The 10853-nt window shown below is 41.9% G+C and overlaps 1 protein-coding gene across 1 annotated transcript; it reads right to left on the reverse strand.

Annotated features, from left to right (window-relative positions):
• Positions 4929-10601, reverse strand: LOC110432520 (beta-glucosidase 31-like). The gene is made up of 12 exons (XM_021453126.1): positions 10361-10601; positions 7713-7776; positions 7557-7615; positions 7380-7455; positions 7129-7200; positions 6943-7030; positions 6591-6846; positions 6382-6497; positions 6078-6298; positions 5846-5992; positions 5653-5755; positions 4929-5505 (listed from the first exon to the last, which is right to left on the reverse strand). Exons 1-12 carry the CDS (start codon positions 10499-10501, stop codon positions 5289-5291), a joined length of 1560 nt encoding a protein of 519 aa, XP_021308801.1. The 5' UTR covers positions 10502-10601; the 3' UTR covers positions 4929-5288.

Raw genomic sequence — 10853 nt, forward strand, 5'->3', positions numbered from 1 at the left:
ATAATCTTAATAGGGAGTTCCATTTTGGGGTATCACCACAAATTATTTGGAAGAGGGGTTCAGTCGAAGAACTTAGGTTATACTTCGACAAAGAATAGAAGGTGAGTTCCCATCTTGTTTTTTTCCTTGAACAACTCCTAGCAATTTGTTGCTATGAAATATTATGGCCATGAGTAGAACCATTGTTGTGCACACAAGTTACCATCAAAGCAGATATGTTAATATTGTTATTCCTACAAGATCAAAATTTTGTTTGCTAAAATTTGGATGGATCTGAAAATTTTTATGTCCAATGTATATGTGCTGAACGACCCTCTAGGCGATGATAAATTATAAATATGATTCATGAAACCTATTTAAAGGACTATACTTCAGTTATATCGGCTTCACAAAGTTTGGTTATCTCCTACAACTAAAAAGAAAGAAAGTAAGACCATCATTTTGTGCGACAATTGTAGCTCCGTCGGTCCACTTCACCCCCTGCGACCTCCGTGATTCTACCACACCCTAGCCAGGTACCACATCCAGAGAACCAGGTACATTGTGTACCTTGTTCGCACCATTGTAGCCTGAACCCTGCCCCGCCAGGCCGACCATAACAGGTATTACCTCATTGACCAGTAGCTCATAACAGCCTGGACTGGGACAAGGATTTATTTTTCTTCAGACTATATGGTCTGTCATAGTGTAGTGTACATGGTCTGGCAATAAGGAATATAATTATTTGCTAGGATGGATGCCGAGTTGTTTACATGTGTGCGGGCTGTCTGTTTTCTGGTTATGACAAGGCTTATATGCAGACATGTGTTCTTTTGGTGGTTTTCTTGAGGTGTTGAATTGATAAAATATGATTTGAGGTGTCTTCATGCATCAACCAGTCCCTAAATTTCCCATTGCTAATAAGAAACAAAACACCTAAACACAGATCATGCATTGGATTCAAAATACTTGTTCATACTTGCGGCCAAGCCTTTGGTCTGTGGTTTAATTAATCACTCTATAATTTAGTGATTTAATATATGCAAAATATATTCTGCTGCCACTACTTTTCATAAGGTATTCCCCATGTCCAATTACACAAATGGATGTACGAGTGGCACAAACTTCTTGAATAGACAGGAAATAGAAGAACAACACTAGAAAATTTTGTCTCACTTGCCTTGTTCTCATGATGAGTTTGTATTGGAAGTTATATATTTGTTTCTTCAGATGCAGTAAGTATGTTTTCAAGTAATTTAGTGTCATTGTTTTTTACAAGTTGGCTTGAAAGAACTTTCTGGCTACATTTTGGGCACTGTGTAATTTTGTGCCACCAGCATTGGCCTATTTAGTAATCTCTGGTGTTAGAGACCATGGTCAAAATTTGACTTGTGATCTGCTAGGTTATAGACCAAATTCATAAATTCAAGGATCTGAGATTTCAGAAAAGAAATTAAAGGATGTGCAGGACTTCTGATCCTCTGTGCCATTATTTGAGAATTCTTGTGTGATTATCTGAGAATATAGTTATAAAGTTATAATGATTCTTGTGATCTGCTATTATTAAGTCTACTTATAGGCCAGCTGAAAAGAATTATAGTTGCTTTTGACCAAGTCATTCTGGGATCTATTTTTTTCTTAATAGTTACTAAAAATGACTTGAAGTTAAGTGCTAATAAATCATTTTATTACCAATTGCTTAGTTGAGGAAAACATTTACTTACAAAAATCTGAGCTAAAGTTGGGCATTTGTGATTTTAGTGATCCTTTTAAACCATCATATACTTTATCTTAATGACTGAAGTCAAACCGTGCTGCGGCTCCTTCGAACCGGACACCAACAGTAACGAGCTACAACATTGACAGATCATTCTTATGACTCCGAAGGTGGTCTCTGGTTTTAAATTCAAATTCATATATATCTTATCCCTTAATTTAATTATTTTTGAGAAACAAATGGATTTAAAAATATGACAGCAGACAAAAGACATTACATATTTGACTGGGCTATGGAGATTTTCTTCCTGCCACCATATGAATTGTGAATCTTTTCGTATCATTTTTTGTGTAGTGTGTACTGCTTGTGCAGGCCATGATTTTTGGCCTGACGCTCGACCCAAACCTGGTATTTCACGTTTTGGTTTTTGGAGGATTGGAGCTACCTCTATACAACGATGCTCTGATTAGAGTTCTTAAGGTGCACAAGCTCAATAGGCTGGGAGGCTGGAGGTGTCACATATTACTGTAACAATCTCCACTATAGGGAATTTAGTACAGCGATGCACACTGCAAGCTGATATAATCAGGCTACCTGCCATTCATACATATTGAATTGGGTTGTCATTCTCGGAGTAGGAGCGTTGTAAACTGGCTTGCCATGTTTGATATCATTTGTACCAAAGAAATAAGAAAATGACATATTGAGATCTCAACATAATTATCAAGCTCTGTTGAGCATACTGCTATTGCGATCATATCTGAGTATGCTACTGCTGTCAGCATGATGTTTTTCTATTCATCACTGAGATCATGTCATGTTCAAATTTTGTCACCCTCCATAGGATTTTTCTTTTGTGATCGTGTCTCAGGGAACATGATATTTGTTATCTACCTGGCTCCTTGTGAATTTCTACCTATTATGGAGTAATTAATCCTGTGCTTATGTCTTTGGTTGTTGCTACACTTTTCTAATTCATTGTTTGTACTTTGCAGGATGAAACCTAGAAGGCTAAATAATTTTGTTGATATTTGCCGAACAGAACACTCTATTTGATCATGATCTCTACATATGATTTGCATTGTTTCTTTTGTCGACAATAGCATGGCCATTATATTATGTGAGCCAGCGCGTTTAACACTGTCATCACTGCAGAGAAACTAGAACATTGGTGCTGCTCAGGAGAATCGTCAGGACACTCTTATCGTCAAGAAGTTTGCCTCTCACAATTGTCTTGAGTCTTGACGAGGGTGATCTGATGGCAGCATGCTTACAACCTAGATAGTGCCCCTCAGGCAATTGCCTCCATGGATGGTGTGACCTCTGCAACTAGACATTTCATTCTAGAATCCCCAATTGTAGTCGGATTTATTTATTTTTCTTGAGATTTATTCTTCTCCTTATTCTCCAGCTAAGGACAAAGTTGATTTCTAGCTTAGAGGTTTTCATTTCTCCTATGTAGATCGTGGTGCAGACATGGTGTTAGGGAGGAAGCAGTTGGAGCGATTTTACCTTCACTGCTGATTGTTGAATTCCTACAGTGTTTTTGTTTTGCTTCATATTTTAAGATACACATCTACACTTCAGTCGACTGAAATCTTGGAGGCATTTCAGGCATCAAGTTTGGGGAGAGGATATCCATGGCCATTTTCCGTTGCCGGCAACCTTAGTCACCATAGCTCGGTTAGCCCATGATGGTGTAGTTGACAAACACTTATCAATTATAAGTTGTCAGCCGTCTTCTCTTCAGCACTGGTATGGTAAAAATACAGCACATTAATACTCAAATTATTGAGATATTGATTTTTTCATTGCAACACAAACTTTTTTTTTCTAATTATATAAAATAGGTGCATCATGGAAAGGTATACGGTAGAGTTTGTGAGCCTATGACATTATGGTCTTCATGACGGTTAATTTCACAAACTTTGTCTTCTGGATTAAATGTCATTTTAATTGTTCGTATTTAATTTTATAGTACTGTTATTTTATCATGCGATCTATGTATTTTTAATACAAAAGTTTAGATATCCCGTAGCAACGCACGGGCACGCTACCTAGTATAGGCGAGTAAAGTTGAGCATGCGGCCCGCGGGTCGAATGCACGGCTCAAAGCACGGTGATTTAGCCCGGCTCAAGCACGGCACGGCCTGATCTAACCAGGCCCGGGCCGGTCCGAAGCACGTAACGGGCCATGCTTGGGCTGACCCCTCGGCCGGCCGGGCGGCACGGCACGGCCTGCTTTTAACAGCGTCACGGTGTCAGCCCGGTATCAGAAAATTTGTGAAACTTGAAGTATCGTTATGTGACTTGTCAAACTTGTAATTTTTGACAAGTAAAATATGATCTTTGAGTATATTATGTTATGTGAATTATAAAATATTAATGTCTATGAATTGGATGTGATTTACTTATGTTTTTTAAATTTTGTATTAAATTTGGTATTTTTTATATAGCGGGCATGGGCCGGCCCAAAGCACTATTGAACCTCGTGCTTTTCGGACTGATCCGGCCCAAAAATCGGCCCACGGGCCGTGCCTGGACCGTCAGACAGGCACGATGGCCTATGGAGGCATGGCCCGATGGCATGCGGGCCATACAGGCCCGTGCCCTGTCGGGTCGTGCCTAGCATGGGCTATGCCGTGCCAGGCCGGCCCGTTGATCATCTTTTTAGGAGAGTATGGTCTTATCCCTTGCAAAACGGTCCAAATACAACTTAGATTTAAATTGACTTGTAAAAACCCGCCTGGCTGGTTTTTATGAGGACACAAAATCTTTTGAAAATCGTAATTAATGCACATATACTTCAAATGAGGCTATCAATATATGTTTCTCGATCAGATTGATGAGATAAATACAATAATACAATCCCTTTCTTTTATTTGAGAAAGTTGGAAAACCGCCAAATCTTTGGGGATTGGCCAAAGCCGGTTTCAAGCCAACCAAAAAGCTGTTTTTTTTTGTCTACCCACTCTGTCCTGTGATACAGTGAATTATATGGATTTTAAGACAACTTAAGAAAATACTCAAATAATACATGTACACATAGATTATTCTAATTATAGAGTTTCTTCTCAAATCTAGGCTTCCTTTTTAACAAAGCTTGTCAAATCGAAACATAGTCATTACATAAAATACATTATATTTTAATACAAATTTTAGAAGTCACAATGCACTTTATTTCAACACTTTAGCTCCAAATGTAATGATCTAAATATGCTTTCTGATCGTGTCAACAATAGAAACATTAGAAACATAACGACGGAATCCGTTATAGATTTTGGATAATTTTATGTGCCAACAGTACCATTACATTATCACAGTCTTTTGTCCTTTTTTCCTATAAACGGCTGACTTTTCCATCTTAAAACCCCAATAAGCACCCAACCACACGCTAAAACCAGCTTATTTAACTCGTACCATATTTACCCAAGGAAATCATATTTAGGCACTGCTATATATACCACCCAACTAACCGTGCTTATACATTCTCTATTCTTTCCACCCCAAGAGTGTTGATCACCAATTTACCATACATTGCCATTCAAAAAAATTTACCAGATATCCCCCTTGAGCTGGAGCGTGTTGTTGATCACTGTGAATATGCTCCCTCAGGTAGAGCCACTGGCCTCAGCTCGCCACCACGGAGGAAGCTGGAGTACCACTTGGCCGAGTGCCTCTGATACCTTGTCCTTGCCGTCGAGTTGAATTCAACGCCACAGACACCGAACCGGAGGCGGTAGCCGAACAGGTACTCGAACACGTCCAGGAATGACCACACGAAGTAACCTTGCACGTTTGATCCGTTCCTGTGAACAATTGAGATCAGTGTGTGATAAGGTTTCAGTCTTTCAGAGCAAACAATGGCACCAATTTCAGATAGCTTATGGTATCAATTTGAGAAGGTAGCATGCATGACCATCAATTGCAAAGATGAATGCTAGTAGTTGCTGTACCTGATGGATTGAAGCGTGGCTTCGATGTAATCTTGGAGATATTGTGACCTGAATTCGTCATCGTAGGTGTTCACGCCGGATGGATCAGGCTGTCCAGCAGCTCCTGAAGTGACCACGATGAATGTGACACAAGCTCGAGTAGTCCATTTCTTGGGACAACATATACTTTAGGGTATCGTTAGTGGCAAGTTACCGTTTTCATGGATCATCACTGCAGGGTTCTTGTATTTCACTTGGAGATGCTTCAGCATTTTCTTGAGAGCCCAGGGGGTGGGCGTCGTAAAATCAGCCGTCAACCCCAACCCGAACGGGAACTGGTTCCTTGACTTGAGGAACGGCACTGCAAAACAAACTAGGTCGTCATTCGTTGTTCCAATTGTATTCGGGAGCATGATCGCTAAAAGTAAAGGCCCTAAGGTTCTTACTGTCATATGCCACAGCTGCATCAGCCATGTAATCTCTCACTTTCTCATCTAGTCGGCTAAGATCAGCTTTCACGTAGACGGCAACATAGTGGTTGAATCCGACAAAATCAAAAGATCCCTTTACCCTTTTTGCCTCTTCATTCGTGAAGGATGGCAGTCTGGACCCAACATTCTTCCTCATCACTGGAGGGTAGTCTCCATACACCATAGGATGCATGAACCTGCATTATTTGAACCCATGTTTTACATGTACTTTACACAAGATTTTGTTTGTATGAGACTTGAGATTTAGAGTGGGCCAAACCATCCAACGTGGAAATCATTCATCCTTGCAGCTGCTGCAATATCATCGGGAGTCTCCGTTGCAGGCTCATACCACCAACCAAGCAAGGTTAGTCCAATTCGTCCTCCTTGCTCAGCCTGATCAGTGAGGAACAAATAAAGTATCACATCTGCAAAAATGCTTCATCCTGAATGAGAGTTCTGCTGGGAAGGTATTGCAGTAGCTCAAACCTGGTACTTCTCTCTATATAGGGACACTGCAGATGCATGCGCAAGTACAAGGTGGTGTGCTGCTATGTACGGTTCTGTGGTGGAGTTGCCTTCATCACAACCGAAGCCGAAGGGGGCTGAGCATCGCTGTGGTGGTAGGATTCCTTGGTCAAATCCGCCAATCGTTTCGATGTTAGGTTCATTGACAGTGCTCCAGTACTTCACTCTGTCGCCAAAGTTCTTGAAGCACACATCTGCGTATGCTGTGTAGTCCTCTCTGCATTAACGCCCACAATCCAAAAGAAAATTTCACTATATCTCTTGTGGACGTGGCTACAGTAATGTTGAGAATTTGGAGGTGATGGGGAAGTACATGAATCTAGGACTAAGCAGCCCCTTGTACTCATCTTGAAGAGCCTGAGGAAAATCGAAATGATAGATCGTTACATGAGGTTGTATTCCTGCATAAACAGAGAAAATCACATCATATAAATCTGCACAGTTGGATGCTTCAGTGAACAGATCAGACTGGCACAAGGTTCTAAGAAAGATCGAATACCGTAGCTAAGGAGTTCATCTATCAGATTGTTGTAGTACTCCAGCCCCTTCGGATTGACAGCTCCTCGGCCATCTATATATCGAAGTAACAATTGAACAACACATCCAGAAAAGTCACGCTGTGTGCCAATTTGAACTTCCAAAAAAGAGAACACGTGGAAGAAACAAACACCAAAATTTTCTGAACCACATTTTCTAACACATGTTGCTGTTCAATGGTTTTATTGGTACTGTATGTAAGCCATTAATTACCAGGAATAAGTCGAGGCCAGGCAATCGACATCCTGTAGGCATCAACACCCAGCTCATGCAAAAGCTTTACATCTTCCTGTTATTAAACGTAAATTTTCTCTATCTGTTAGTTGAGGCTTATTATCTTAATCTCTAATCTGGAAAGTGCGTTTAGCAGCACTGTTGCTCGAAAGTCACCTTGTACTTATGATACTGATCCGCAGTTACATCACCTGTCGCACCGTCAATAGAATATCCTGTGAAATTTCAACAAGCTCCTGTCATTAGAATTAATGAAGAAGCTGAACAGCACCACAGATGTAGAATTGCGTACCATTAAGCGACCAAACTAACCTTTATGTGTGAATGTGTCCCAGATGCTAGGCTTCCTTCCATCCTCTGCAACTGCACCTTCAACCTGCACAAGTCAGCAGGTGCTGAAGTAATCAGCTAAAAGTAGATTTTAGTGAAAGAAATGAGATAGTCGGTTATTGTAAATTATGTAGTTTGCCCTCAGAAAATAGACACACGTCTCATCAGGAACAATACCCTATACAGAAAACATGAACTATTCCAAACTCCATTCAATACAAAACAGTGACTGGCGAGAAATAAGAACCGTAACATAGTGCAACTTTTCCAGAACCAGAATTTCAGTACACGTATGCTGAAGTCTTTCAGCTGGCATGGCGATTTCCCTATGTATATGGCCGGATTATTAAGACAGTTCAACAAACTGTCAGGCACAAACCCGTAGTCAACAAGACTAATGATAAGGGGCCTGCCGATGTCATGTAGCTGAACTCAAGGAAGGGGGAAAAGTGCTAAGAAAAGGACATATCGTTTGTGAAATCCAAAAGGGAAAGACTTCTCTTGGCACTTTTCTGAAATTCAAGGGATTTTCCCGGAAAGTGCTAAGAAAATGACATCATTTTGAAATCCAATGACAAACTTGTCCTTGTTTTTGTTCTGGTAAACTCCAAAACTGTTATTGTCGATGGAAAAAGAAACTTCCTAGTGGACGAGCAGTAACCACCAGCAGGCGCAGACCTGCCTTGTATCTTGTGGGAGCACGGCTCTGGTACAAATACAAATTACAAATGCGTGTCCCAGTCAGACTGTCAGAGTGCAGCTACTAGGTCTACGGCTCTACGCTTCTAGAAGGAGCATGGGCTCTTCTTGTGTTGCATAAGAAGCGCAAGTTGCCATTTGCAATCGGCATATAGTTTATTTAGAGACCTGATGAGACTAGAGATGGAGCAAATGATTTCAGCTGCTCCGGCTTCCGGCTTTGATCTCTGAAAGGGAAGGTATACGTTAAAAACTAGGGTAAAGTCCATTTCTAACATTCAACTTGTATGCCAGTCCAATTTTCACTCAAAGTGGGCACGGGTCCCTGCAGGTGTTGAAACCAGATGGATTTGCCTGTTTGATGAGCTTAGAGCATCTCCAACAACTTGGTATTTCAACATGCTATCCTACCAAATTTGCTAAAAGCATAAAAATCCTCCTCCAACAACTCCTTATCTCAACTTGCTAAATTTCCCAAGTTGCTATCCAGAGGTTTCTACTGCCGAGATTTGTCAAGTTGCTATCCCAAGTTGCTATCCCGAGCGCAACTTGTTGGAGACACATATTCTTTTACCAAGTGAGCGGGTCTCATCTGTCATCCTCTATTTTTACCAAGTGAGAATAGCAACTTATTGGAGACACATCCTTTTTTCTTTTGCTAAACAAATTAGCAACTTGCTATAACTCAAGATTTGACAAGTGAATTTTACCAAGTTGTTGCAGATGCTCTTAGGCTAGTTACTAGTTGAGCTAAAAAAATAGCTCAAATTAGCCAATGTTCGCTAGCTAGTTGGCTAACAACTAGTTAAAGACTTGTCTAAAAAAATCAGCCCACCTATTAGCACTCCAGTTTGGATGCACTGGAGCTAATTTGGGCTTTTTTAGCTAGCTAGTGGTTAGCCTTTGTATGGAAACAGGCTCTTGGTCCCTTCTGTGCGTTTTTAAAGGTGGTTTTCTATTTCTTTTAATTTAATTTAAATCAGAAAATCCTCGCAAAAAAATTTTAATCAGAAAAATATGAAACTAGTAAGAATATTTTTTTAAAAATGTTATCAGTCGGTTGATAATTTGACCTTCCCTCCGCAAAAAAAAAGAGGTTGAAAACTCGGTAGGTTAACAAATAGACTTAAAGCTACACCAATTGCCTGTGAAGTGTGAACCACAGTTACAGGTTCAGAACACACATCATATGTTCCGTGTGCTTTAGGTCCACCCGTCCACCACGACTGGAACTACTCGCTATATGGAATCCTAGAGACCATCACTTCTTAATTAAAAAAAAAAAGAAAAGCAGTTTACAAAACAAAACCAACTTAAAAATTGATTCTAGAAATAAAACTCAGTTGTAGAAATAAAAGGTCACACTCATATCATATACTACTATATACTATAAGAAAATCCTCGTTAGTCAAAATGAGCGCGCTCTGCGTGTTCTAGATTACAATAAAACTGACATGGGAGTTGGTACTGTCGAGATTAGGTACGACAACACTCCTGCTTAATGAATCCCGTGCAAAGTGCACGTTTGAGAAAAAAAAAAAGCTAAAGTAGTGAACAAAATCCGAGAGCTAGCAATCCCTTGGGCTATATGGACTAAATCCCGTGATGGCAATCATCATATATTTCATATACATGCATGTATATATATTCAGCAGAGCTTAGATTTGGTTTGCTACCTAGGCACGCTCCGAGCAAGTGAGCAACCAAAACCAAGGATTCCGCACTGGACAACCTTATCCCAGATTGGGCGGTGACGACGGCACACACATCTAATCCGCTAGGGAAACTACCACGAACTCAAATAGTTTCAATCGTGGGTTTCTTTTGGGCACAAAAACAGCGAATAAACGGCAAGCGAAGACACAACTACAGTCCGAATCACGGACCATGCCACCACCATGGGAACCGGACAACATGGCGCCGCGACGTACCTGGTACGCCGACGAGCCGACGCCGAAGACGAACCCCGCGGGGAAGTCGGCCCGGGTGATGTCCGCGGCAGAGGCCCCCGCCGCCCCGAGCGCGGCCAGGAGGAGGAAAACAGCAGAGCCGACGAGCGCCTTCCCCATCATGCTCCAGTTAGCGCGCCGGCCCGCCTCCTCCTGCCTCAGCGAGTCTCCTCCTCTCTGTTCGCCGGCCGGCCGCGCTCGCGGGGGTGTGGTTTCTATATATTTGAGAGCGTGGGCCGGGGCGGCCGGCCGTTCGGGGTAAACTAGGAAATTTCCGCCCCGTGACCGCGTGGCGCGGACGTCGTCGCTGACGTCGCGCGCCGCGCGGGCGCGGCTTTCGGCCTCGCGCCGGCCGGAGAGGTCTGCCCGCCCACCCGGTTTCGTTAGCGGCTCTGCACGTGGCGGCGACACCGTTGCGTCGCCGTCCGTCCTCTCGTGGGCGTCGGCCGCCTTGGCGCTTTGCTTAGCTCGATCG

Source organism: Sorghum bicolor, chromosome 2 (assembly GCF_000003195.3).
Source record: "Sorghum bicolor cultivar BTx623 chromosome 2, Sorghum_bicolor_NCBIv3, whole genome shotgun sequence".
Lineage (NCBI taxonomy): Eukaryota > Viridiplantae > Streptophyta > Magnoliopsida > Poales > Poaceae > Sorghum > Sorghum bicolor.

Coding starts and splice junctions, on each gene's coding strand:
- LOC110432520 (XM_021453126.1), bottom strand. CDS start 10,501: ATGATGGGGAAGGCGCTCGTCGGCTCTGCTGTTTTCCTCCTCCTGGCC. Junction 7,777..10,360: donor TCGGCTCGTCGGCGTACCAG/GTACGTCGCGGC, acceptor TGACTTGTGCAG/GTTGAAGGTGCAGTTGCAGA. Junction 7,031..7,128: donor AGATGAACTCCTTAGCTACG/GTATTCGATCTT, acceptor CTGTTTATGCAG/GAATACAACCTCATGTAACG.